The sequence below is a fragment of the Platichthys flesus genome, chromosome 10 (assembly GCF_949316205.1).
Source record: "Platichthys flesus chromosome 10, fPlaFle2.1, whole genome shotgun sequence".
NCBI lineage: Eukaryota > Metazoa > Chordata > Actinopteri > Pleuronectiformes > Pleuronectidae > Platichthys > Platichthys flesus.
Genome location: NC_084954.1, coordinates 14,355,337 through 14,380,341, shown reverse-complemented (window position 1 = coordinate 14,380,341; position 25,005 = coordinate 14,355,337). Strand labels below are relative to the sequence as shown.

Below are 25,005 nucleotides of genomic sequence, written 5' to 3'. Positions count from 1 at the left end.
GTGACCATTGATGAAACGTAATCACTTTCAGAAAATCTGTGTCCAAGTCACAACTGATCAAAAGTAAAAGGAATTTCCCTGAAGCAGTCTTGAGATCTCACATTCAAGAGGCCCAAAACATGTTGTTAAGGCCACTGTGACCTTGATCTTTGACAACCGAAATCTAACGAGTTAATCAGTGAGCAGTCCTTATTCATCACATTTACACGGACCTCAGGCCACTGGGACCTTGACCATTGACCTCCAAGCATCAATATCTACTAGCCTTTTTCTCGCTAATTTTGGTGTAAAGCAGGTATATACGTATGTGTCTTACCCTACATCTACCTGCTGTCATAGCTTGAGAAAAATTAATCCCAAGTGATAGTAAGGGATTATGATTGAGACGTGATGATTAAGAGACAATTCATTCCGAAAAAAGGCCATTAGACCTGCTTTTTAAAAGGTGTTGCAGCAGGGAAAAAAATGAATTAGCAGCAGAGCAACAGGGGCCAGTGAAAGGTGAGAGTATCTCGGAATTGATCTGATTCCCTCCAACAGCCACTTATCATTTATATAAGTCTGCCTGATAGTTTGATCACTCGCAGACAAAAAAGGGGGAAAAAGGGTTCGGGATGTGCTTCCAAACCTGCATGTGTGGCAATCTGCTCATTACACAGCCAAGCAACTCAATTTAAGTCATTAAAACTTTGCACAGAGAAGCAAAAACAAGCAAATGTGTCCACAGCTACGGCCATGCTGCAATAAAGCTGTCTGCAATTACAGCCAACGACTGTTTAGAAAACGATCCATCAGACAAATGCAATGGCTGGATTTCAGGGAGTAATCATCTGACGGCGGGGCCGACGGAGTTGTCCCTGAAACAAGAAACGCTCAGGAAGAGACATCGGTTGATGCGAGCTGTTGCTCCTGCTCTCATGATGTGCTGATCTGCCTTTCTGTGCGTCTCCGCTCTGCTTCACTGAATCTCTGCTGGACCCAAACAGGGATGAACTAAATGGATGGTTGGTTTCCGTGGAGTTCTCGCCTGAGCGGTTGCATCCTTTCATTGGGTTGACTTCTCTGCAAATTTCTTCATGTGACTTTTGTTGAGTATATCACGGGCGGTGTGTGCACGTGTGGAGCGGAAATAAAGTGCATTACGTAACTAACGCTAAAACAAACTTCCCTCAAATTAAGCGGTTGATTTTTGATCAAGGAGCAGAGCAGAGACTTCCCACGCCAACAGCATGCATCTCCGATAGTTTTTTTTTCCCAGAGAGAATCAAAGGCTTCAGCGGTGGAGTCTGTGTGCCTACCTTTGCCTCAGATGTGGGCTCCAGATAACACAGCCGGTTTCCCAGACCCTCAGCTGCCAGGCAGAGCTTGCGGTTCTCCTTCTGGATGCAGGCCACGCACTGGAGCACCACTTCGTCATCCTGTCAAGACAAAAACGGACTTCAGCCTTTGTGTCTGTGCATGTGAGTGTGCGCGTCAATTGCTGAAAGAACCTCAATTCACCCACAGGTACATGCTCATCCACATTCTACTTCCAAATATCATGATTTGAATACAGTTCAACCAATGTGAGGTCCCTGAAGCAGAATCAATGGTGTCCCTGAGAGCTAAACACACTGCAGTTTAAGAAAACACATGCAAATAGACACAAAATAGCAAATGTAGGAAACATTTTTATCAATTCGACAACACGTGCACGGCAAATGTAAAAAAAAAAAAAAAAAAAAAAGCAAACAGTTAATACAACAAAATACTTGGTAGATGGCCAAGTACTCACAACGCATCCAAATATTTGCCACATGTCCAAAGACTTGCGCCACATGTCCAAATACTCACAGCAAAAACAAATACTCACACAAAAAACAAATACACAAAGCGTTAAGCATTTATCTCATTGTTCAACAACACTGAGGCACAGCAACTAGTAACCATGGCAACAACAAGCCAACCGTGTTCATTAGTTTTTACTGTCCCTGGAAACGCTTCCATTGTGTTGTGGGATTTGGATGTGTTGTACGTATTTGATTGTATCACCCACAAAACGCCATATTGTTCAGTCATGCTGCATACATTTTTTTCACATTTTAAAGAAATCTTTGGCGTAGCTGCAATGATAACCGGCTTCTTTATCTCTCAAAACAAGCAGTGCATTTTAAATAATTTAGTTTGTTGCGGTGGCTTTGCTGGAGCGTCTTGAGCAAGACACCGAATCACTGAGAATAAATGCCCCATCAAAATCTTCACAAGACTCAGTAAACCAACAATAAAAACACACGCTTTAATAAGGAATATAAAACCAAATAGGCAAGTACACCACAGAGAGTTAATTCTGAAAACAAACATATTCTTCCCTTCTTATTCATGTTCTCTTGTTTATTCTCTGCTCAGCTAACCGGGGTGTGTGTCTGTGTGTGTGTGTGTGTGGGGGGGGGGGGGGGGGGGGGGTTCCCAACGATCAAACAGACGATCCATGGCCGAACTGAGGAATTAAGACGGCTTTGATGCTGCATTAGAAAAATATGTGTGAGAGGCATTTGCATATACGTTTTGACTGTATGTATCTTTCCATCTACGGCCTATTACTGAAAGTCTTTCTAAGTGAAGCGTTTCATCAGTGATAAGTGTCAGCGTTTTCCACAGCTCTTCATGTGTTTACGTTGAAAACTTATAAAGCATTAATAAGTAAATGGTTTGAATCTTTAATGCAGATGAGAGATGGTGGGTACTGTACAACTGTAGCAAACACACACATCAGCAAAAGCAGGTGTCGTAACTACTGGAGTGTGTCTGCAGACTGCCCCTTTTTTAAAGGGGGGGGGGTTGCAGCATCAGAAAACAAATATCTCATGCTGCCGTTTTGTAAATGGGTTGATTGCGTTTATAGCGTTGGCCAAGCAAACGCTGAACTGGACATAGTTACTCTCTGCGATAGCGGAGCGAGCGGAAATCTGCTGATACGGGCTGCTGTGGGACGTGGGGGAATGTTGGGGGGGGCTTCTGCACAATGGCTATAGCTGCATTATTTAATGTGAGAAGGGATAGTGCTGAGAGCAGAGTGCAGCAGCAGTAGTAGCTGTAGTTACAGTAAAGCACTCAATTACAGCGCAGCATGATGCCAGTGAGGTAGAGAGGGGGGGCAGGACAGATGAGGAGCATCTGCATGCATTTATTACGGGGGGGGGGGGGGGTTACAGATGTTTTCTTTATTTATTTATTTGATGTCTGTGAGCATTAGAAGCTCCACATGAAAATCAATATGACAAGCCTTGGGGCAAATTCGAAAACGCACGCAGATGATAATGTCGAGTTGTGCTGATGCTCACGTGCGCCTCAGATGTGGCAAAGGGACAGATTCAGGGTCAGAGCCTATTGTGAAGACTTTACCCTTACAGAGAACAGATAAAGGGGTGAAGGCGTGCAGGGGTGTCCATGATTATGATTTCTGGAACTAACAGCCAGGTTTCAGTTGTCATTCTCTTTTACATTTTGCTCACCTCTATGGTAACGGTTGTATTTTGCTTTAAAAGGAAATAGTGGTTTATATAAATAAATGGTTTCGGCATATAAAACACATGGAAATACACGGCCTTGATTACGGCATAAGTACATATGTCTGACATTTCATTAGTATATACTGTATTTGAGCATATACAGTATATTTCCATAGATGTTTTTATCTAACAAACACAATGTTCAACATCTTAGTCTGTGACTTTTTCCAAAAGTTGTAATCCAAGAAACCCAAAGACCATTTAAAAGGGCTTTGCTGCTTTCAGTCACATTTGAGTAGTAAGGAAGATGGTTCAACTGCAACTGTCATCATGTAACTATGGCAACTGAGCAAATAAAGTTGAAGTGAGACAGAATCTAGGAGTGAAAGTGTGAGCACATTAGTTTTTGTCTGAGGCACAGTGGAGCATCACAGAACTAGAAGGGCACTAAGTAGAGAGCATACACCTTCTCCATCTTCTTCTTTCTTCTTAAATTCTATCATGCTGCACCAAATGTACTTAAGACTAATACAGACGGCTGGAACTGATTCATTCCCTTCATTTGATTGTAATGGGGAGGACTCTGCAGGATGCTAACTCTCTTGTATCAATAGGAAAATTCTACTCAAGTTTCAGATGGAAATGAATAGTCCTCTGTGTTTCCTACGGCAAATCATCACATGACCGGGCTGGAACATGAAATCAGTCTCAACGCTGAGGGAGCAGGTACAGGGTGGATTCGGGCCACATAGGGACAGTATCGATCCACGCATCACATTCCTGGCTGTCTCCATGCCAAGATGCACAAACTATAGACACAAACACAAACATACACACATACACACACAAGCATCTCTTTAAGTAGTGGCTAACTCACGTCCCTGCATCTCTTCGGCCAACAACTGGACCTGTTCCCCCCCACAACTTAGGTTCAATGAAATGAAAAAACTCTCTCTCTCTCTCTCTCTCTCTCTCTCTCTCTCTCTCTCTTTCTCCTTTCTTTCTCACTGACCCGCCAGTGTACCTGCCTGCTACAGAAAGGGGGGGGGGGTGCGCCTCACTACTATTAATCATTCATAGGTAAACGACTAAGTGATGTCAGTCACGAAAGGAGGGGAAAAAAGATCCTGGCCTCAGTTTGGGATGAATAAGTAAAAAGTTGGAAAAACGATTGAAAAGTTGAGTAACTTTTGCTCATTTTAAAGTAGATTATGATCCATTAGAAGTGACCAATACAAACTTATTAGGTGGCGAGCAGTGAAATTTTCCTTTCTCAGATGACATTTGCCCAGAACTAATAGTAGCCACGGTAAAAGAACAATCAATTAAAATGCTACGAAAGTTCCTCGAATAAAATTGGAGATTTCTCTTTTTTTTTTTTACATTTTACAAACGTTTAAACCCAAGGGTATAGTTGTTTTTAGATATTTTGATGACGAATGGTTGTATATTATATCTTTAATATCCCTGCTTCTGGCACTCAGCCTTGTTTTCCAGTCAAGGCGTCACTAGATTAATCAGGATTCATCCTCTGGACAACCACTAGCTTTGACTTATTTCATTTCAGAGCAAAGACTAGGGTCAAAAACTGGCACTCTACCAATGAGGCTAAAAACCAACACCAGAATGTAACGCCAGGAGATGATCTCTCTATATATGTCAGTAAAGAAAACATTAATCTTTAAACTGTCTGCGAAGAGAGCTGTGTCTCCAAGGGCACCTTGAGATTGAATTGGATTGTTTCATACTGCTCCCTCTCTCCCGCTCTCTCACTCTCTTTGCTTTGTGTTGTGTAAATCCATGCATTTGTCTTCTCTGCTGTACATGTGTGTGTGTGTGTCTGCATGTGTGCAATACAACAATAGCGTAAAGCTATACCTTACCCCTCAGAGACCTGTGTGAGTAACGCTGCAGCATATCAATGAGCGGGGGTACTGGTGGCAACTCGGCTCATTTCCTTGGTTTCAGCCAATCATGCTCTGCTGATGCTCCAGGGTAATGATGCCATTGGAGGAGGGTTTGCCATAGTGACAGGTAGGTATGCCAAAGGTCTCCCAAACAGAGCAAGATAATTACTGCTCTGATCTGTACATGAATTCAGGCTGAGAGGACAGACACTCTGCCTGTTAAGCACCAAAGTCCTGAGAGTGTAAGACTTCATGCCAGAGTTGCCCTACAGGCCAGATAATACGGTTTCTAATAAACTATCTACCCAGAAAAATCTGTCTGTCTGTATGTGGAAGGCGCATCTAGAATATAGAACAATTCTGTGTATTGTTAAGGGTCCAAAGAAGTGCAGCGTCTAATTTGGTGACAAGAGTGAAGAGTTGATCATGACAACAGAAACTGATTCTTCCGGTCAACAGGTGAACAGCACTTTGTCAAGTAGCGATGGTGCAGCTTCAGGGTTCTGCGGACTGAGTCCAGCAGCAGGTCTTTACTTGACACGGCTCAATTACTGCAGGCCACTTTTGCAGCCAAACAACAGCCCATTCTTAACAGGCATGTTTAGAACAGGCACTACTCACTATTTTTCACAGTCTGATGATGACAGAGTTTACAGGCTTGTTAAAGCTTGGGAAACACTAGATTGCATAGTTTTGATTCCAGCCCTCCACACAACAAAGATAAGACGGCCAGGGTTTGTGAAACTTGACGTTACTTTGTTCCTCTTCAGCATAAGTAGAAACAATCTAGACCAAAAGCGCTCTCAGGAGGAGTCTGGAGTGCCTCAGCCTATGTTTTTGAAGAGGCATCTACAGCACTGCAGTGCATGCCATCAGCTCATGGAAGAAACCTCTTTCCACCTTATAATGCACCTCGGAGGGCTGCAGAGATTTGGCAACATATTCTCAAGTACATCCTGGAGGCGCTACAATAACCACTGTAATGCTGGAGTCACAAAGTATCTTAGAGACACAAACAAGCTGAAGCAAGAGAAAGAAAAGAGCCAAAGCACCTCTCTGCAGTAAAACAGAATGTTTCCTGTTTTTGAGCACCCTGAGCCCGGGTGTGACAGCAAGTGAATTGCTCCAGTATTTCATGTGTTGCTCCAACTCCTCCCGTGAGGCTTGTGTTGCCACAGCTTGCACTATGATACACCCGACCCTCTAAACTCATGATGGTGTTGCTCAACTACATACTTCATCTCAGCTTTAAAGTAAATGGTAAATAGCACGTTCGACTTTAGACATTCACCCACACACACGTTCATTCAGTGCCTCTATCTGTAGCACTTTCTCTATGAGAGGGCAATTTGGGGTTCAATATCTTGCCCACGGCACTTCGGCATGCGGACTAGGGAACACTGGGATCGAACGGCCGACCTTCTGGTTACAGGACTAACCCATGAGTCAACAAACACTTTGTGATAGTACAACCTTGCACCACCCAAAGGACAGGAAACAACATGACAAGTAGTGTCATCACTAATAAGTCTCCTGTTGTAATACATGGGTGTTGGCTTCTAAGATGCCATGCCACCCACCAGACATCCATGTCAAGAACAGACTTTTAACATTAATAGCAGCTTCGGAATCAGTTTGCTAGTACACTGACGTGAATTAAGGAGAATGGTACCACTTTCTTTCTCACTCCGCTCTTCGAATGCCTGTTCTTGCACGGTGTAACTATGGTGAGCAGAGAAGTCCATATCTGACTGATAGTCACTGATTAAATTGCCAGAATGAGAGTAAGTTCAAGAGTAATGCCGAACTGTAGATCAGTAAAACAGAGTGTTTATCTCCAATATTTAGGGAGGAAACAAGAAGGAGTTTGGTGTACGTTGATCATGAGGAATATCCACCTCTCAGTTGTGTTTATGTTCAGTGAGTGGTCAGCAGATAGATAGATAGATGCTTTGTTTTTTCTCTACGTGAAAACCAAATTGCTCCAACATGGACCTCCAGAGGGTTCTGTTTCAAAGTAGGAGTTGCCTAGTGTTGCTTTAAATAACGCTTGCACATAAAGCTAGCTGCAATCACCCAAACTCACAACTATTTTTGTTGACATGCCCACAAAATGCACTGGTGCAAGACAGTGTGCTTAAATATCCCAAAGAGTTCATAAAGAAAAGACAATTACATCTCCCATTAAGAAGAAATTGCCATTGCTAAGTATATCCCATCAAAGTAAAGACTTGTGGTGATAAAATCCAGATTCTCTTCTTGTAGCTGCAGCAGCCTTCTGCTCGCTGCCTGGCTCTTTGAGGTCAAACTTGGCTCCGTCTTCTTGATCATGTGCCAAAAGAATCTGGTGAATCAACAGCAAATTGATCTGAGGGTGGCACCGAGTGGCCCCATGGGAGGAGGTTGAAAGGTAGAACACAGCAGAAGAGAAGAGAGGAGAGGATAAGCGAAGACGAGAAAGGACAGGGTAGGGTGTTGTGGGGTAGGATGGGATAGGATGTGAAGGGAAAGGAAAGGAAAGGAAAGGAAAGGAAAGGAAAGGAAAGGAAAGGAAAGGAAAGGAAAGGAAAGGAAAGGAAAGGAAAGGATAAGGTAGGGTAGGAAAATAAAGGAAACGGTAAGGTAGGGTTTGGTAGGGTAAGAAAGGAAAGAAAAAGAAAGGGAAGGGTAGTAAAGGATGGGAAAGGGGTAGGGGGCTGGGGTAGGATAAGATTGGAAAGGAAAGTGTAGGATAGGACAGAATAGGAAATAATATTAAAGGAAAGGAGACGGTAGCGTAACAATGGAAACTAAAAGAAGTAGCAGACCAGACCACTTGCTTGTGTCCCCATGTGACACTGTTCTACAATGTAGCAGGTAATACGTCCCCATCATAACCAGGGGCCTGCTGCCAGTCAACACTGTACAGAGGCTGGCTCACACACTGAGACTTTGTTCTGGACAGATTGATACAGATGGTCAGGCACTGCAGGACGAAATACAGCTGGGCAGCAGCTCCCACCTTGTCTTTATCCTCTCACACAGTGCAGAAAAAGACCAGGTGTTTCCCAGGCCTATTAGTAGGCGAGGAGAGGAGACAGCAGTTTAGAATTACGCACTACTAAAACATTGGGCATGGCATGATACCAACAATGTAGTAGTCGATACTGATACCATGAAATGTCCACGATTCTTGATAACCAAAACGATACCACGGCGATACCACGGCGATACCACGGCTGTGTGTGTGTTAGCACATTGCCTGTGCTGCACACAGGCAATGTTCTAACACACACACACCTACTCAAGTGCTTTTGTCACTTCAGACAAATCAATGGGATTTAAATTCTTTATGAACACCAGTAATCAGAGTGAAAACTATTTCCAGAAGTAATTATGTACACTAGTGCCGGGTTCTACCAAAAATCTTTCGTGTCACTCTTTCCCACAGTACATCCATCCTATAGCATCAGGAGAATTTGAAACCATACATGTCTCATCAGAATCCAAGTGTTAGGTTGCTTTAAACTTAGTTGTGGCAGCTATGCTTTTTGTGACACTAGTTGCTTCCTGTTTACTGAGTTGATACCTTTTGACTGGATGGCACCACAGGTGATTCCTTGCAAACAATTTAACGCTTTAAGCTGCATGGGACATTGCCTATGTTCAGTGGCATCGCATCAGGCTGGGCAAAACAGGCTACTGCCTTGGTTCCCGAGCTAAGATGGGGCCCCTAGAATGGCTGATTAAGTTAGTCAACAACGACAATTGAGAAGCCCCTTCAAGTGTATGGTTGTCTGTGTCCAGGGCAAGAAACGGCACTGACACCATGGTCGAATAACCCCAAATGAGGCCCCATGCCAATACCTTTCTGTGAAAAGTTATCAAGTATCAACAGTGGCTGTGTAATATGACTCTTCAGAATATTCTGCTGGGGATTACACAGGCTCTTCTCTTTCTTTACTGTTGCAGTGATTCACAGACTTGTAGCTCAATGCATTCACACACTGGGGTTTGAACGAAAGTTATACCAGAGGAGCGAAATGATTTGTTCCCATGACTCAGTGTTGCTGTGTAAAGGGACGTGCTAATGCTCATCTTGAGGCAAACTGCTGAACATGCTGCTCCCACTGCACATACAGACCCGCGGAGACAGAGGGAGAGAGAACAGAAAGAAAGACAAACTAGGCTGTAGAGAGCACAAGGAACTCACATACACATCATTAAAACCCCCCAGCCAGGGTGACATCATCAATGAATCTCGACATCCGCTACACTTCCCCGCCTCCTTTAACCGCTTTGCTAAGGCCGGAGAGAATGACAGCTTTACAGGTTGGTATTGAACGGTGTCTGCGGCAGCAAAATGCATGCAGCTGCATCCTGGACTGCTCTAGCATGAATCCAATACGCTTGGAGAATCATTAAAGACATGAACCAACCATGTCTACACCTACATTAGCAAGACAATAGCTGAACCACAGTTTTGTCCCTCTGTTCTTTACAAGCATAAAAAAAGGTAGGAAATGCGACACAATCACAGGTAAAATGATCTAATCTGTGGTGGTTCAACAGTCCCATCAATATTGGATCCTCACAGGTTGTTGACTGTAACACATAATGCACTTTAGACCTTCACTGTCTAATCACTGAAGGCGATCTAATTACCCAATCAGCATACCCTCACACACCACAGCCGTGAAGAGGATCAACCGTGTTGGAGCGAGAAAATCCATCTTAAAGATTGGACAGGTATGGGGCTGTTGTGAGCCAAATAGCTTTTGGGGGGGGGGGGGGGGGCGGCTGCATCTTAAGTGACAGAATGTATGTCAGGTTTGGTGGATATATATATGTATATGTATGCATATTAGGGCATAGACGTTACAAAGAAGAGATAAGCAGCCCCTAAAGAATGCTGCTACAGGTCGTCTGAGGAGAAAGTTAGATTGACAACATAGACGTGCAAAAGTGAAGATGGAAGTGCTAAATTCTAATTAACATATAAATGGAAAGTCACATCATATTTATATTCTCCCTAGTGTGCGTTAGCTCAATGGGATGTTGCACAGACTACGACTGGTTGGAACGTTTACATCGACGCGTATTATTCCAGAGTCATATTTAGAAAAGTTCAGGGTTGCAGTGCATGTGCAATAGCAGCCTCCGTCCGTCGCACATCACAAAGTCTCCGTCTGGAAAACAAACTGCTGTCTCTCTACCACTCTGAGAACTCGCAGAGGGAAATGGGTCTCAGGTTTGCAGGGCAATAATGGTGATTCTCTTCTATGGGAAGAAGAAAGCAACGTTTGTCAAAAATGTTGCAAAAAAAGGTCAGATAATAGAGATTTTTTGCCCGAAATGTAAAGTCAAGTCAAGTCAAGCAAGTAAAAATTTAGAGCCTGTTATAAACAACGAGCCAAAGTGATTTTACAATTATGGCAAATTAAAGCAATACAAGTATGGATAGGAAGTGCAAATACAATATAACAGAATTTTTTGACAAAACTCAGGCTGAATTAAAAGCAAGATTAAAAAGATAGTACTTTAGATTAGATTTAAATTTATTAGGATAACTTACTATTATCCTCATGTGAAACAGGAGACTGTTCCAGAGGACAACCAGAGAGACTTCTCTGCCTTGTTCAGTTTGAGATGAGAAAGGTGGACTGAAAGGAGTAGTTGTGAGGATGTGAGGTTTCTCTTTCATTCTCAAAAGAACAACGGCCAATCGGGAAACTTCCAAAACTTAGCGATTAATGGTGTATCTTCAGTCAATCATGCAACACTCGCCTGATCAATGGTGTAACTTACAGGTTCAACTCTATTACTCCTTCACATACTCACTCATGGACATTCAGGGCTGTAGTGCTGGTCCGAGGCCATCCAGCCCCAAACACAAGTGTTACTAATGGAGCCCTGAAGGCAGATCAAACCCCTCCCAGGTCTCAGTGGAGAGGATGCAGAGAAGGGAGGCTGTATAGTATTTTATTGCACCTTGCAGCCCTGCTTTGCATCGCCAGCGGTGGCTTTAATGTGACAGGCTAAGTAAGCATTTTCATCTCTTCTGTGCTTCCACTGTCCTGGTTATTGAACAAAATGGAAAACACAGGGATGCCGCAACGCTGTGTTGTTCCTAACTGCTTTCAGACCAGATGAAACAATTATTAAGGGAGAAGAATGGGCTGGTAGGAGATTGTTTCTCATTACTACATGATTCCTAGTGGGGATGCTCGGGGCCAATGTGAGACAGCACTGTAGCTGGGGGTTGCTCCAGGAAACAGAGGGAACAAACTATTTCCACACCCTCTGCTACCTCATTGCAGAGTATCCTCATTTCCAGGGGATTGAGTCTTCTGGTGGCGGAACCCAGAAAAGGGTAAAACTGGCTGCTTCTAATCTCTGACAAGCAATATGTGGTGTTATTTCAGGGCAAGATTCTTCCTGGAGGTCCAAAGGGAGAGCAGCACTAACAGGTGCATTTGTAAGCATCCTGCATCTAGGAAGTGAAGCATGAATGTCGCCTCGGTATTTCAAAAGTGTGACGCTACAGATTGACCCGCGCTGTGTCGGGATGGAGATTGCACTTTGCTTTCAGGTCAAGAAAGTGGGAATAGAGTGACCTAGAATACCAAAGGGAGCAGTGATTGCAGGTATTTCAGATGCCACAGCCGGAAGGATGTTGTATTGTTGGTTATATGAAACTATGTTTAGGAGCCACTGGGGAAATATGCTTGTTTGCTTTCTTACAGAGAGCTGGAAGAGCTTGATTGATACTACCCTCATGTCTACATAGTAAATATATGAAGCTATAGACGGCACCTAGTTAGCTTAGCTTAGCATGAACTAGGGGCAGTGACTTTTTTTTTTACATCTGAAAAAGAGCCATGGTAGCAGTCTGTTCCTCCTTCAAGACTCTGTGCTATGCTGAGCCAACCGGCTGCTAGCGGTAGCTCTTGTTAATAAATCCAGTCGTCTCAAACCAGGTACATTTCATCTCATTTCTTTAATCCGCAAAAACCAAGACAGTTGAATTGGAATTATCCTACTATTAGTAGCTACTTCAAGGGTTGCAGGTTATATTTGTACTTTTTAACAGAACCAAGCTGTTTTCCCATGTTGACCTTGGTCTTTATAATAAGCTAAGATGTAAATTAGACGTATCCAATCCCCTCATCCCTTTGCTTTTGTCAAGAAGCCACAGTTTAAGATAAAATTAAATTAGTTGTTTACAAATTACAGTTGACTCTGCTCTGAAAAGCCCTCAGAAGAGTAACAGTATTAATCCCTGTATATGCAATAATGGTGATCACACTGTCAGCTTCCCTGGGATAAAAATATCCATTGTCCTTTAAGGCCTGACCTGACTATGCTTCTTCATAGCGCTGATCCACATGCTTCCAAGTGTAGCTGTGTCAGGCCCCCAGCACAGAACAGAGAGCTGAGACTGAACTACAGCTGAGGCACTGCTGTGTCAAACTCTATTTGTTCAGGGACTGCTGAGGTTGCCCAGGTGAAGGGTTGTGGTGTCAAAGACACAGAGAAAAGGGATCACAGAAGAGAGGGGAAGGCAAACTGAGACAGTTCTTAGATAGTTTCACTAATCTCCCAATGGTGAAGATTTAGGGGCATATCACCCACCGCATAATGCCATGGAAAAGCAGGTGGGAAAAAGAAGGGCTGTGGTGCTGAAAAACAGACATCTCCCCTCATCGGGCAGCAGAATTGAATAAAAAGCCTCTTGTAGGAACATTTTTACTGCATCAAATATCAACCCGCAGCACTCTGATTTGTCATACATTTCAGAAAGAGGCCATTAAGAGCATGGCGGGGTACTTTTGAAGTGTCAGCTCCTTAGCTCTAGTGCCAAAGTAACACTTCTCTAAGTTAGGAGGGAGTGTTACTGGGGGCTGAGAAAAACGGAGTACTGCTGTAGAGGTACTCAGCCACTCAGAGGGGTAAAAAGTGCTCCACCATCTCTGTATGGTTCCCCGCCTGCAGGGCTAGATACAGCTCTGCTCTATTGAGGCACTGCAGAGGACCTGAAGAAAGTAGAAAGCCACGAAAAAGTGAGAGAGTAATGCTATTTTAGCAGAGAATGCTCTTCAAATCCAGAGATGTTACGCGCTAATGATAAAATGTGTAGTTAACTTAGCTGTACAAACAACCTATGAATTGCCTTGTCTTGCCGGCAAAACAGCATAGTGCATTTCTTTGTTACACACATCGTTGACTCTGTAGCAACAAGGCCCAATAAAGAGGGTGATATCTCCTCATCGGTGCTGGCATGGCGCGACGCAGAGGTTGTTAAAGAGGTATGAATCTTTTATGAGTTGGGAAACGCCACCGTTGTCAATAGCAGATGAAAAGACTGAGACTTTGGCACCTGGGGGGAAACATCATTGCATTTTCCTGACACAACAGTTGTTGTGGCAGCAGATGCATCTATGTGCGAAGATCCTGCACTGGGAGTATCTTGCCCGCAGCATTATGATCTGGCATTGCATTTCCAGGAGACTGTCAAGCTTAGCTTAGAAAGACACTGTAAAGTTAGCTTCGACAGCAGCAGATTGCAGCAGTAATCACCACTTCAAATGACTTATTAGGGGCACAGTAAGAAGAAGGAACATCGGACATATTTACGGCAGACACACCGGAGCTGATGTTATGTAGCGCAAACAAAAGCAGTACGAGTTTTAACGATTCTCATCCATGGTGAAATTAAACAATGTCATTGTTTCTATAGTAAAAGGACTGTTAGTTGCACAAGGAGGGAAACCATAGCAATATTGGTTGCACAGCAGGCCCTGTGTGAAGAGCATCTTAAATGAGCCAAACTTCTTCTCCTTTAATGAATTTGACAGCATCCTTGCAGCTAATTATGAAAAAGGCGACTCATTGGTTTGGATTGGGGTAAGATGGCAGAAAACTGTGACGCCTTGCTGGAGGATATAATTGATGCCAATGCGTCCCACTCTGCTTTATCGGGATGCATGAAACGCTGGAGAAAACAAAGATAGAACCAAAACAAGCATCTTTCCTTCTAGCATTGTGTTGTCTTTTTATTGTTCTTATGCTTTACCAAGCTAAATATACTCTTTTGCTTTCCAGCCAAGAGTTAGAAAAGAAGACTGCTAGAAGCGTCATATTTACCAGTTCAACATAGAGCCAGGCACATTAGTCGGTTAGCTTAGCACAAAAACAATGAGCAAAGGGGAAGGGGTTACAATCCATCATAGTTTGGCTTATTCCCCTTTCTTCCACTCTTTACACTTACCTTTGCTAATTTGTCTCCTGGCTTTGCTACACTCTGCAATGGACACTTGAAAAAACATCTATTCGTTCAGCAAACATCTTGCTGTGAAACTTCACTATTAAAGATTTCACTGCGCAGCAAGGACATCTGGTAAAGTTTGCCTCCTGCCAGGTGTCAACTAGTTTCAGCCCATTAGCTGTTCTCCTCTCTCCCAATCTTTGTGCTCACATACAGCATTTTAATGCCGTTGGATTCCCAGTTAAAGTTGTTTAAAGTTACATGTTTTGGATTACTGTTGTCAAACTACAACAATGAGATAATGACTTCAGAAGACTAACAGAAGACTACATGTTAACCAGCAGTCACTTCCAAGCCATCCTGCTCTGCACTGCTTACATATTGATTTTATAACTGCAATGTTATCGAATAAAATGAACACACACTTAACTTGAGTTGATGACAATGCTGTATTTTTTGTGTGTATGTACATGTCGAATGATCACTCAGTGAGAAAGTTACAAGTGAAAGAATATTATTTAAGCCGTTTACATATGTCATCTCTCAGTGTCCAGACATTACCATGCCATTACAGACATCCAACACGCAACCAGGGATTGTCTATGTGAGACGTGTTCGCACCTACTGGAAATATTTAGGTAACACACCCACTCGCTCACTGGGAATTCTCCAATCAATGACCTTGTCATTTCAAAAACAATACATAGACTATAAAAGTGGGTACTGGCTGTTCATTTGTTGCCTGGTTCAACTGATTTTGACATTTGCGATCACACAAGCACAAACAGCTCCTCAATTATTCAGTGCTTGCGTAAAGGTAGATTTTGTCTCCATCTGGATAACAAACTGCCGCTCCACCTTTCTGCCAATCACTGAGCAGAGTAGACACAGTGAAAGGTGTGGCTGTCGCTTGCATGGCGGGTGACTGTCTTCCAAAGAAAGTAGCTGAGGTGTGTCCAGAAAGGCCCTAGATCTGTTGATGGGTTTTTTTTTGGAGAGTGAGAGGCAAGTAGTGACAGATGTGCTGCCATGGCAACACTGTCTGCAAATGTCCCCTGATGAGATAATAAAACCAAATGGGAAAGTCCCAAAACTCAGTTGGCCAACTTATACTTCAGTCAGTTGTGTGGCACTTGATGCATCAATGGATGGATCCACTTCACCATGAACTCACGCCCATCAATCACTTAGATACGTACATTTGGTGCTACAGCACCGACTGCTGTGATCATTTTAGAGGAAAAGATGAGAAAAGAACATGCCAGTACAAATATGAGGATTGCACAGATTTTCTATGGCCACAGCTTTTTGTAGTACCGTAGCATATTTAGAAATGTAACCTTTCATGTTTTAGCCAACATTGACTGCCAAGAAGCAATGGCAAAGTGAAGCAGATAGAGATGTGAGATGAGAAATGGCCCTGCTAGCTATGGAGGAGGCAGCAGCAGCTAACAGTCACTGATGGCTGAGGAGACTGTGGCAAGTATGCACTTATGGTGCTCAAGTGATTTTAGGTTATAAATTTAAACAAGATGAAGAGGAGAAAGTGAAATGGTGAGCTGAACTAAAGCAGAAGGGCTAGGATACATGAATGTGTGTGTCTGTGTGTATCTGTCTGTGTGTACTTTTTGCACAGGCGACTGGTAGCGTATACCAAAATAGTAGTGTGGTTTAAGCGTTTGGGACTAACAGCATTGGTGTGCAGCTATCTCAGGTTTATACATTTTCTGTATGGTGTCAGTGGAGCTTGCAGGATTGATTACACTGCACTGTTGTCGGGTCCAAGGCAGCCAACTGTGGATATCGGCAGGTGGCCACAGAGCACAGCAGAGGTTACAGCAAAGCAAAAAGGGCTGTGAATCATCAGCACCTGTGGTATGTATGAAGATAAGGGAAAAATAATTGTCCCTCTAAATAAGGTGGGACATTACGGGGCAACTGGTCAGTGAACAAAGGGTGTTTTATTCCTGCAGTGAAGAACAACTTGCACAACAACCAGGGAGGGTTGTAGAACAAAAACAACATTTGAACAGATAGTTCTGGTGAGTTTTCATAAGGTGTTTTTTAATCATAGATAGGTTTGAGATTCGGAAATGACAAAACTAATGTATCATTTTAACTAGTCAGCTGACTGCAGTAATTCTGCTTTTTTTTTCATTCACATGTACAAACAAATGTACAGGATAAGTAAATACTGACACTTGACTTATCACTGACACCAGACTACGGGTAAAATAGTCTATACAATGTATATTTTATTAAGAGAATGAGGATCCAGTAATATCCTTTAACAATAAAATCATTAAGATGAAGGCTCCATTAAAAAACTGGAACTACTGCACTCTGGCTGGCTGTATGCTTCCCCCAGCCAAAGCAGTTTCAATAATTACGCATGTCATGTGACCTTTGACCAGTGAAATCTAATCAGTTAATATTTGAAGTGACAACTTGTAAAATATCTTAAGAAATTCCCTACAGGCAGACGTGTGATATCAAGTTCAAGAGGCCAAAACATGTGTTATGAGCCTAGCATAACCTTGACCTTTGACCATTATATATGTATTAACGAAAAATATAAAAATATCCCATGTTTGAGGATTTGCTGCCTTAATTTGAGGTCAACAGAAACTGAACTGTGACCTGGTTAGTGGGGAGGTCAAGTAGGCAATTAAAGACCAAGCATTTGCCTTAGGTCATTTGCGATGGATATGTGTGATCATTGTTAACATTTGACATAAGTGATCGTTTGATTAAAAGAAATTATAGACATGTTCATTAATAATTAAAATCAACAGCTGCAGCACTTAACTTCCGCAAAGCAACAGATGACACAAGTGCATCCTGGGAGCCCAGCATTACTTTGGATGAGTCCACATTAGTCAGTGCAGTCATATCGGGGCTTTCCACCCTCTGACACTACAGCTGAGAACATGAGTGGCTGATGTGACAGAGGTCTTCAGACCAAGAGAAAAGAACAACGGGGTCTTGGTTAGGAGGAAGGCGCTTCCTACGCTGCCTTGTTAAATATTCATGCTCCGAAACACCAGATCAATCAGGCCTGCTTACTGCATGCCACCGACATTACTGGGGAAATTTCTTCATTTAGTGGCACGATCAATATCTCATTACAGCAGCTTTACACCGGATTGTCTCCGGGCAGGCCTGCTGGCTCCATTCACTCTGCATCACGGGGCCTATCTAATCTTTCTATTTTCATCACGCAACACAGAGAAACAGCCGATCCCACTTCAAACCTCACGCCAACATACTTTCCAGCAAAAGTGAGGATTGTGAATGAGTCTCAGGTGATGCTAATGGTAGATATGAGGTGAATCAACATGGCAGTGAGGATATAGGTTAAGTGCCATGCAGGAAGTATCAGTTAGATGAATACGCCTCATACATGATGATGAAACTTTGCACTTTGAGTCACTGAAATGCAACTTGTCTAAGAAAAGAACCAACATCCATCAATCAAATTTGAACTTGGCCCAGAACAGTGTGTCAGAAATAGATGAAACAGCGTGAAAATGTCATTTCAAGATTCTTTTTTGTGTATTGATAGAGAGCTCTCGATGACTTTATAGTTCAGTTTTACATTCACCCACTCACCCAGTGCATCTATGTGCAGCATTTTTCTCTATTAGAAGGGGCAATTTGGGGCTCTGTAACTTGCCCAAGGACACTAAGGCATGCAGAATGAGAAAGAATAGGATCGGACTGCGGACCTTCTGGTAAGAGGACATGCGCTCTAACCTCTGAGCCATAGTTGCCAAATTGCATGCATCTTAAAACACATTCAATTTGGCAACAATGAATGCTAGAAGATGTGAGTCTTGGCCAGAGCACGTAAGAAGCTCCTCGGGTGTCAGTGCCTGTGCACTTGTGCCTCCATGTTTTAACTTTTTAACTTTGGTTGATGCTGTATCAACCAAATAGCCACAGTAATAACATTAAGATTTAAACTGTACAACGAACTAACCATTTAGAATTTTACCAGGATTAACATGAAACCAGGAGCCGTTTTATCCCTGGTCAGAAATAAATGAGTTATATAGGAAAAAGAAGCATCCACACTAAGCATCACTTTTCTGAATCTCATACATATATAGTAGCATTGGGTTGAGATATATGCAAAAAGAACGAGGCAGTCAGAAGGGTTAGGGTTAGGGTTAGGGTCGCATCATTTTAAGAAAATGTCTTGTTTTCACAAGCTCTATTTGCAGAGTGGATCTCTGCGCTCAGATCTGCGCCATTACACTCAAAACGCCTTTCGGCCGCCAAGGAAACTGAGCTATTACTTTTTGAATCCAACCATGAAATGACAGCAGACCTCATCATAATAACATTAAAGCTCCCCTCCTTAGTGTCAAGCAGAATGCAGCGATGTGCCGAACTGAATTCCCCTCAGTGGGAATAATTTCATGGTAATCGCTAATAATTATACGCAGGGCAAGTGACAGAGAAAACAGGAGGAGCCAGATATGACAGCACGTCTGGAATACTTGTGGAGCGGAAGTCGTGATGGATATGTGACACTGAGAAACTACTTGGGATGAAAGGTCAGCAAAAACCTTGAAAACGTGTTCCACGTGCACTCTGCTTAAGTAAAACGGCCTAGTTAAAGATCCCTGCAGTCGCTACAGTAAAGATAATTTATATCTGACTGCTCAGTGCAGATCAAGGACAACTCCTGTTGCCTCTGGGGCAACATGGAGCTGTGAGATAGACCCTCTGCCTTCCCAGGATCTTCCGCCTATTCAGCTAGATAGATACACACAACATGCAAAGCCAAGGCAGATATCACAATGAATATGTGAAAAAGAGGACGCACAGGAAGGGGAGAGCTGAAAGATTAGGAGACGAAAGTTAAAAGCAGGAAAAAGTGAGGCAGCGAAATGGGAAACGGGATGAAAGTGAAAGCCGAAAAGAGACGCACAGAGCCGACAAGAGGAACGGCAACAAGGGAATGAAAGAGAGAGCGACCCAGCAGGGTGTTCAGAGACTTGAGTGGGTGAGGAGGCAGCGAGCTCTGGCACCGACGCCACGGGGACACACACCGCACAGCCCAGAAGAAAAGTCTCCTTTATCACTTCACTCTCTTTCGCTTTTGTTTTGTTTAAGGTTTTTTCTGCTGTGGTACCTTTTTCTCTTTTTGCCTGCTTGTTTTGGCTCATTGCATTACTTCTTCCCGCGCATGCCGCATCGACAGTCAACGCCCGGATGCAAAGTGAGACCGATGCCTACACATAAACAAGCCGAGTGCTGCCACAGTGCATTAGTCACAGCCCCAGTCTGGCCTTTTCAAGGTCGCTCCTCCCACTCAACCTGCTAATAGATCACCAGGATTTGATATTCACCTGCGGGGGGGGGGGTGGTCCTCGGCAGCAGCTGTGCACGTGTGTTCGTGCGCGGACGGTCACGCCGCATGCTGTGTCATGATTTCACTGATAAGAGGCGCTCTGTCGGGATTGGTGCATGAATTAAAAGAAAAAGCAGGATGACACAGGAACAAAACTTTCTTGTTACGATTCCCTGTTGTTCTTCCTCTGCGATTGCGTGGCGCATCGTGGTCACACACTTCATTTAACCAACTTCCTGAGCCATAAAACCAGAGGCTGATATTTTAATTCACTATGCTGCTTGGAGCTGGTGCATCTGAGGAGATTTTCCAAACACAACGAATAAAGTTCCTGTAGAATATGCAGCCCTATTAAACTCTGCGCAGCCTACTGCTCCTATTGACATTAAACAGCAGTTACGGGGGGACTCACAATCAGCACCGTTCCTCTTCCTGTAACATCAAATTACCCAAAACTGATATACCCTCGCCATGCCCCACTCCTCCTCTCCCTTCCTCCCACTGAGTTTGGCTTTATAGGCAGCAGCAGCAGCAGCAGTCCGGCAGGGATCATTTCTGCTCCCACTCCAGGGAAATTACTTTGTGTTGTTAGAGAGAAGGCCGTTTGTGAGCTGCTTCATCAAGCTCCTTGACTCCACTAACAATTTGGACACCAGCAAGAAATATGGCCCCTTACATGTCTCAGCACACTGTTGCCATCAAGTCATACAACGTAAAGGCAGGGTTAGAGCCAATGTAAGTGTGTGTGTGTGTGTGTGTGTGCGTGTGTGTGTGTGTGTGTGTGTGTGTGTGTGTGTTGGAAAAGGCATGTGCAAATCTAATCTGAGCATTTGTTTCTGCAGGACTGAATTTAGTCATGTAGTCTAGATAAATATGTATCTCTATAGCATGTGTGGGCATGTACTGTACATGCTCATGTGCATGTGTGTGTCTTTGGTTATTCTACACAGACTAGTTCAGCTGCGCCTCGCTTGGACTGATGAATAATTTCTGCACTGTGCTCTGCTGTGGCACGTCTGGTGCAGCCTGACTGCACCACACAGCTTCAGCTCTACATTTGCATTCATTACACACACACACACACACACACACAGCCACACAGCCACACACACACACACACAGACACACAGATACGCACATGAACACTGAGCTTGCTCACATCACAACACCATTCAGCCCGTCAGCTGTTTCCCGATTTAAGGAGATGCAACAAGCTGCAAAGCCCTTTTTAAGGCAACAGTAGTTTCCTATTATTCAACGCCATCTCAATTTTACTCCAATGGTCAAATCTGGAGGGGAAAACTGTTGTTGCCATGAACCCAACTAATAGGGCCAAAGCGGTCAAATTAAGCAAAAAAAAAACAAAACAACTCTTACAAAAACTACAATCATGATTCTAATTGCCGATTGTTGGTTTTTCAATGCGAGCTCAGAGAAGAGGTGCAGTGTGAAGGTGTACGATGAAATGTCAGCTCTCCTTTGGAGCGGCAGCCATGCTGATGCTGTGACCTCTGTGTGCTGTGGTTTAAAGGTTGCAGATTCTGCCACATGGGAGGAGGTGAAAGGAAGGGGTCGTTTTTTAAAGACCGCCGCCTTCCCCGGAGATAAGAGAGCCTTTCAGCACAGAGCAAAGACCGACTTAGCCGAGACGCTGTCACTTGAGGGCAGAGTCATGGACCTACACTGTCTGCTTGGATCTCTTTTGACATTTCGACAATGTTATCTGTACTTTGTAAAATCTGTCTCTCAATTAACCTCAAGAAACTGACAATAATGGGAATAAATTCAATAGATATGACAATGATTTACATAAAAATACAAATACCTCTATGATACAGCCAGTTGTGCATGTGTGAGCAGCTTAATAAAAGGTAAACCACAAGCAGCAGGTCCACAGATATGTGCGACCAAACACCTCCTACTGTCTCGGTGGTCTATCTGGAAGACGTCCAGCTCTCCGCTCCTTCATTAACCAGATCAGAGTGTATTTTCAGACATGATATATCTCTCGATGCATTTCACCAGAGATGAGCCGATCATGTCACCATCTATCTTTGTCAGTGGCAGAAAACAAGTTCACGCGCTGCCAGATACATCCAAGCCCCGACACTAACTAAAATTATTCATTAGTAATAAGTGGCAAAGGTTTTCATTGCAGCGTTTGGCACGAGAGTCGCAGGTAGTTTCTTGTAGAGTCTAAACTGCGTTTACGTCCAACAATTCAGATGGCAGGGTGCATCAGAGATATTTATTACAAATTGTTCATTTGCATAGATATTTGCTGCTGCACAGGAACCCTGGGGCGACTGTCTGGACGTGTAGCCAACACTGCCAGACTGGTACGTTTGACTGCACAGTGAGCACACTGGTTCGAAGCTGCCTTCATTCTCACATAGACTGAAGTGATACTACAAGAACAATTCAGCCTTGTAGATCAACCCTGAGTATTTCAGAGATTATAAGTGAAATCACACTACAACTTGTAACCGAGAGGGTGCAGGATGGTGCATATGTAAGTTTTGCACGGCAGGAGAAATAGTACTGTCAACTTCTTGAGACAGAGACTGCAGGGAAGACAATAGCTGTCGGGGAGCGATGCGCAAAACAACGGGGGCACTATCACCGCCTCCAAGATGTGCAACAAGACGCGAGTTTATCAGAGGCGATGCGATGAAATATCACCAGAGGAGCAAGACAAACGATGGGCAGCGATACAGAGGAGGGAGAGCTACACATTTCTCCACATCACCGGAGCAGCAGCGCTTCAAGTGCAAACAGGCAGCAAATGTACTCACAGTCCGGAGGAACTGGATCTCATCCTCTCCATCTCCACCTTCAGCCATGTCCGCACAGGAGCCTGCTCGCGCTCGGGAAGCCTCCGCTGGCTCCTCTCACCTATCGATACTAGCATATAGCTAATCCGCGGACCATACACAGCGGGCACACGACCGCAGCATGTGTGTGTTTCACTGAGGCCGCCGCGCACCGCCCGGAGCAGGAGGAGCAGGGGGAGGAGGAGGAGGAGAAGGAGGAGTGTGTGTCAGCAGCAGCATCGATGGGCTGGAGCGAGCTGGGGGAGTGTGTCGTGAAGCCCAGATACAGCAGCGGGGTCTTTATCTGCCACGTCACCGGCAAACCGCGTTAATGCAACCGGGGCCGCGGCAATATTCAAACATTAGCGGGTAAAATAGAAGCAGAAAGCGGAGGGATGGTGGATCGCGCCAGTGTTTAGAGCCACGTCCCCTCTGATAGCTCCACGTTCACATCACGTTATCGTCTCGGTGCTGGAGCAGATCAGCACCACGGCCAGCTCCCTGCTGCTCAGCCTCCACCGCCACACATTCATTACAACGGAGTGTATCACTGTCCACGTAGGGGACATCAAATATTGTTTTATTTAGAGAAACATTCGAAAGAATCAACACGAATCCACCTGATTCACAGATCTGTGTTGCCATGATGCATCTCTGCTTCTGAAGATCTCAATGAAAATTTGCTTTCGACGCTTCACTTCATAAATTCAACCAATTAAAAAAGCCGAAGAACCCATCGCGACCACCTGACATAATTTATATTGGCAATACATCTATCATCATTCAAAAGCAATACCACGTCAAAACTATTTATTTTCGTATCACCGCATATTTACGTTTATACCTTAATTCCATGCATTTATTTATACCAGGCAAAAACAGAAAAAACAAGGCCATATTGAATAACCAAATAATATGTTAGGGTTAGGGTTAGGGTTAGTGATGTGATGGGCTCCTCTGGACCAGGTAGGGTTATTGATTCTCCCTCATCTGTTTTACAAGTTGATGGCCTGATCCAAGATAAAAGAGAGCTTGTACCCTGAGCTGCTTGCTGCAGTTCCCCGTCCTTCTGCTTTTGGAATCTCTCTTTTCTTGGCATTATGCTGCAAATTTGATAAATGAGATAAATCAATGTTGTGCATAATTATCAAGAGTGACTTACATAATCTCTATAAAGCTGACAACACAGTACACACAATTTTTTTTTACTGTTTTCTGACAGAGTTGAAGCATAAGCAGCATTACACTAGTAATATACCACAATATACCTCACCAGACTGTCATGTAGCTCAACTTAAGACCTACTTTTCATTTCAATAATTACGATTTTGAATTAAACAAAACTAGTGAACTTTTCTAATTTGTAGAACAGTAAAACTGCCTTTATATTCTCTGTCTGTCTGTCTGTATCTCTCTCCCTCTCTCTCTTCATTAAACATAACAAACGGCAGTAAACAGCTGGATAAGGCTTTGAAATCACTGAGTTTTTTGTTTGTTTATTATTTATTTGTTTTCAGTGGCGCTAATGTTGTGGTTCATTTATCACCAAGCAACGTCGGGGGACGTTACCTGTTTGTCTGATGCTGCGGGCAGTGTTGTGCAAGTTCACACCTCTCATGAACTAGTTCAAAGTTCAGTTCATGTCATAGTTTTAAGGTGGAAAGTGAGGATGAAAGACTTAACTTTTCAAAGAAAACCTTATTCATCACTACCCCTTGCCTTTACTGTCGGAATCTTTATCAGACAGTGTGTAAAAATCCCTCTCTGCTTTCTCTTGCCATCTGTATATGAGACCGAGAGCTGTTGTGTTGCAGGTATGGCCTGCCCCTTTAAGGAAAGTTTGTAGGGTGTGACGTAGTGCACCTGGTTATTGTGGGAAAAGACGCTTAAAGTGTGTGTATAACGAGAAGTGACGGACCACCTAGAGGTGATGCGAGTGTCGCTCCTGCTGTATATCCGAGAAATAGAGTGGAGGAGATGTTTCTTCCAAGTAAAGAAACATCTCCTCCTCCTTATTCACAGAGCGGTCCGGACGGCTGGTTACCAGCCAGACAGCGAGCCAAGATAACCAGTGACAGGGGCGGCTCCTGGTACAGGCGACACAGGAGACTGATTTATCATGACGTGACACATGCAATGTAAAACAATACATTAACGTCACACCATCATCCTCTAACCCCGGGACGCA

The 25,005-nt window shown here is 43.7% G+C and overlaps 1 protein-coding gene across 1 annotated transcript in view; it reads right to left on the bottom strand.

Annotated features, from left to right (window-relative positions):
- LOC133962054 (ryanodine receptor 3-like) overlaps positions 1-22,847 on the bottom strand; it is a 35,623-nt gene extending 12,776 nt beyond the window's left edge. The window contains exons 1-2 of the mRNA XM_062397489.1: positions 22,800-22,847; positions 1,299-1,418 (exon numbers count right to left, since the gene is read on the bottom strand). Of these exons, the coding sequence (XP_062253473.1) occupies positions 1,299-1,418; positions 22,800-22,847 (168 nt within the window). The remainder of the gene's footprint in view (positions 1-1,298; positions 1,419-22,799) is intronic.
- Between the last annotated feature and the right edge of the window lie 2,158 nt (positions 22,848-25,005).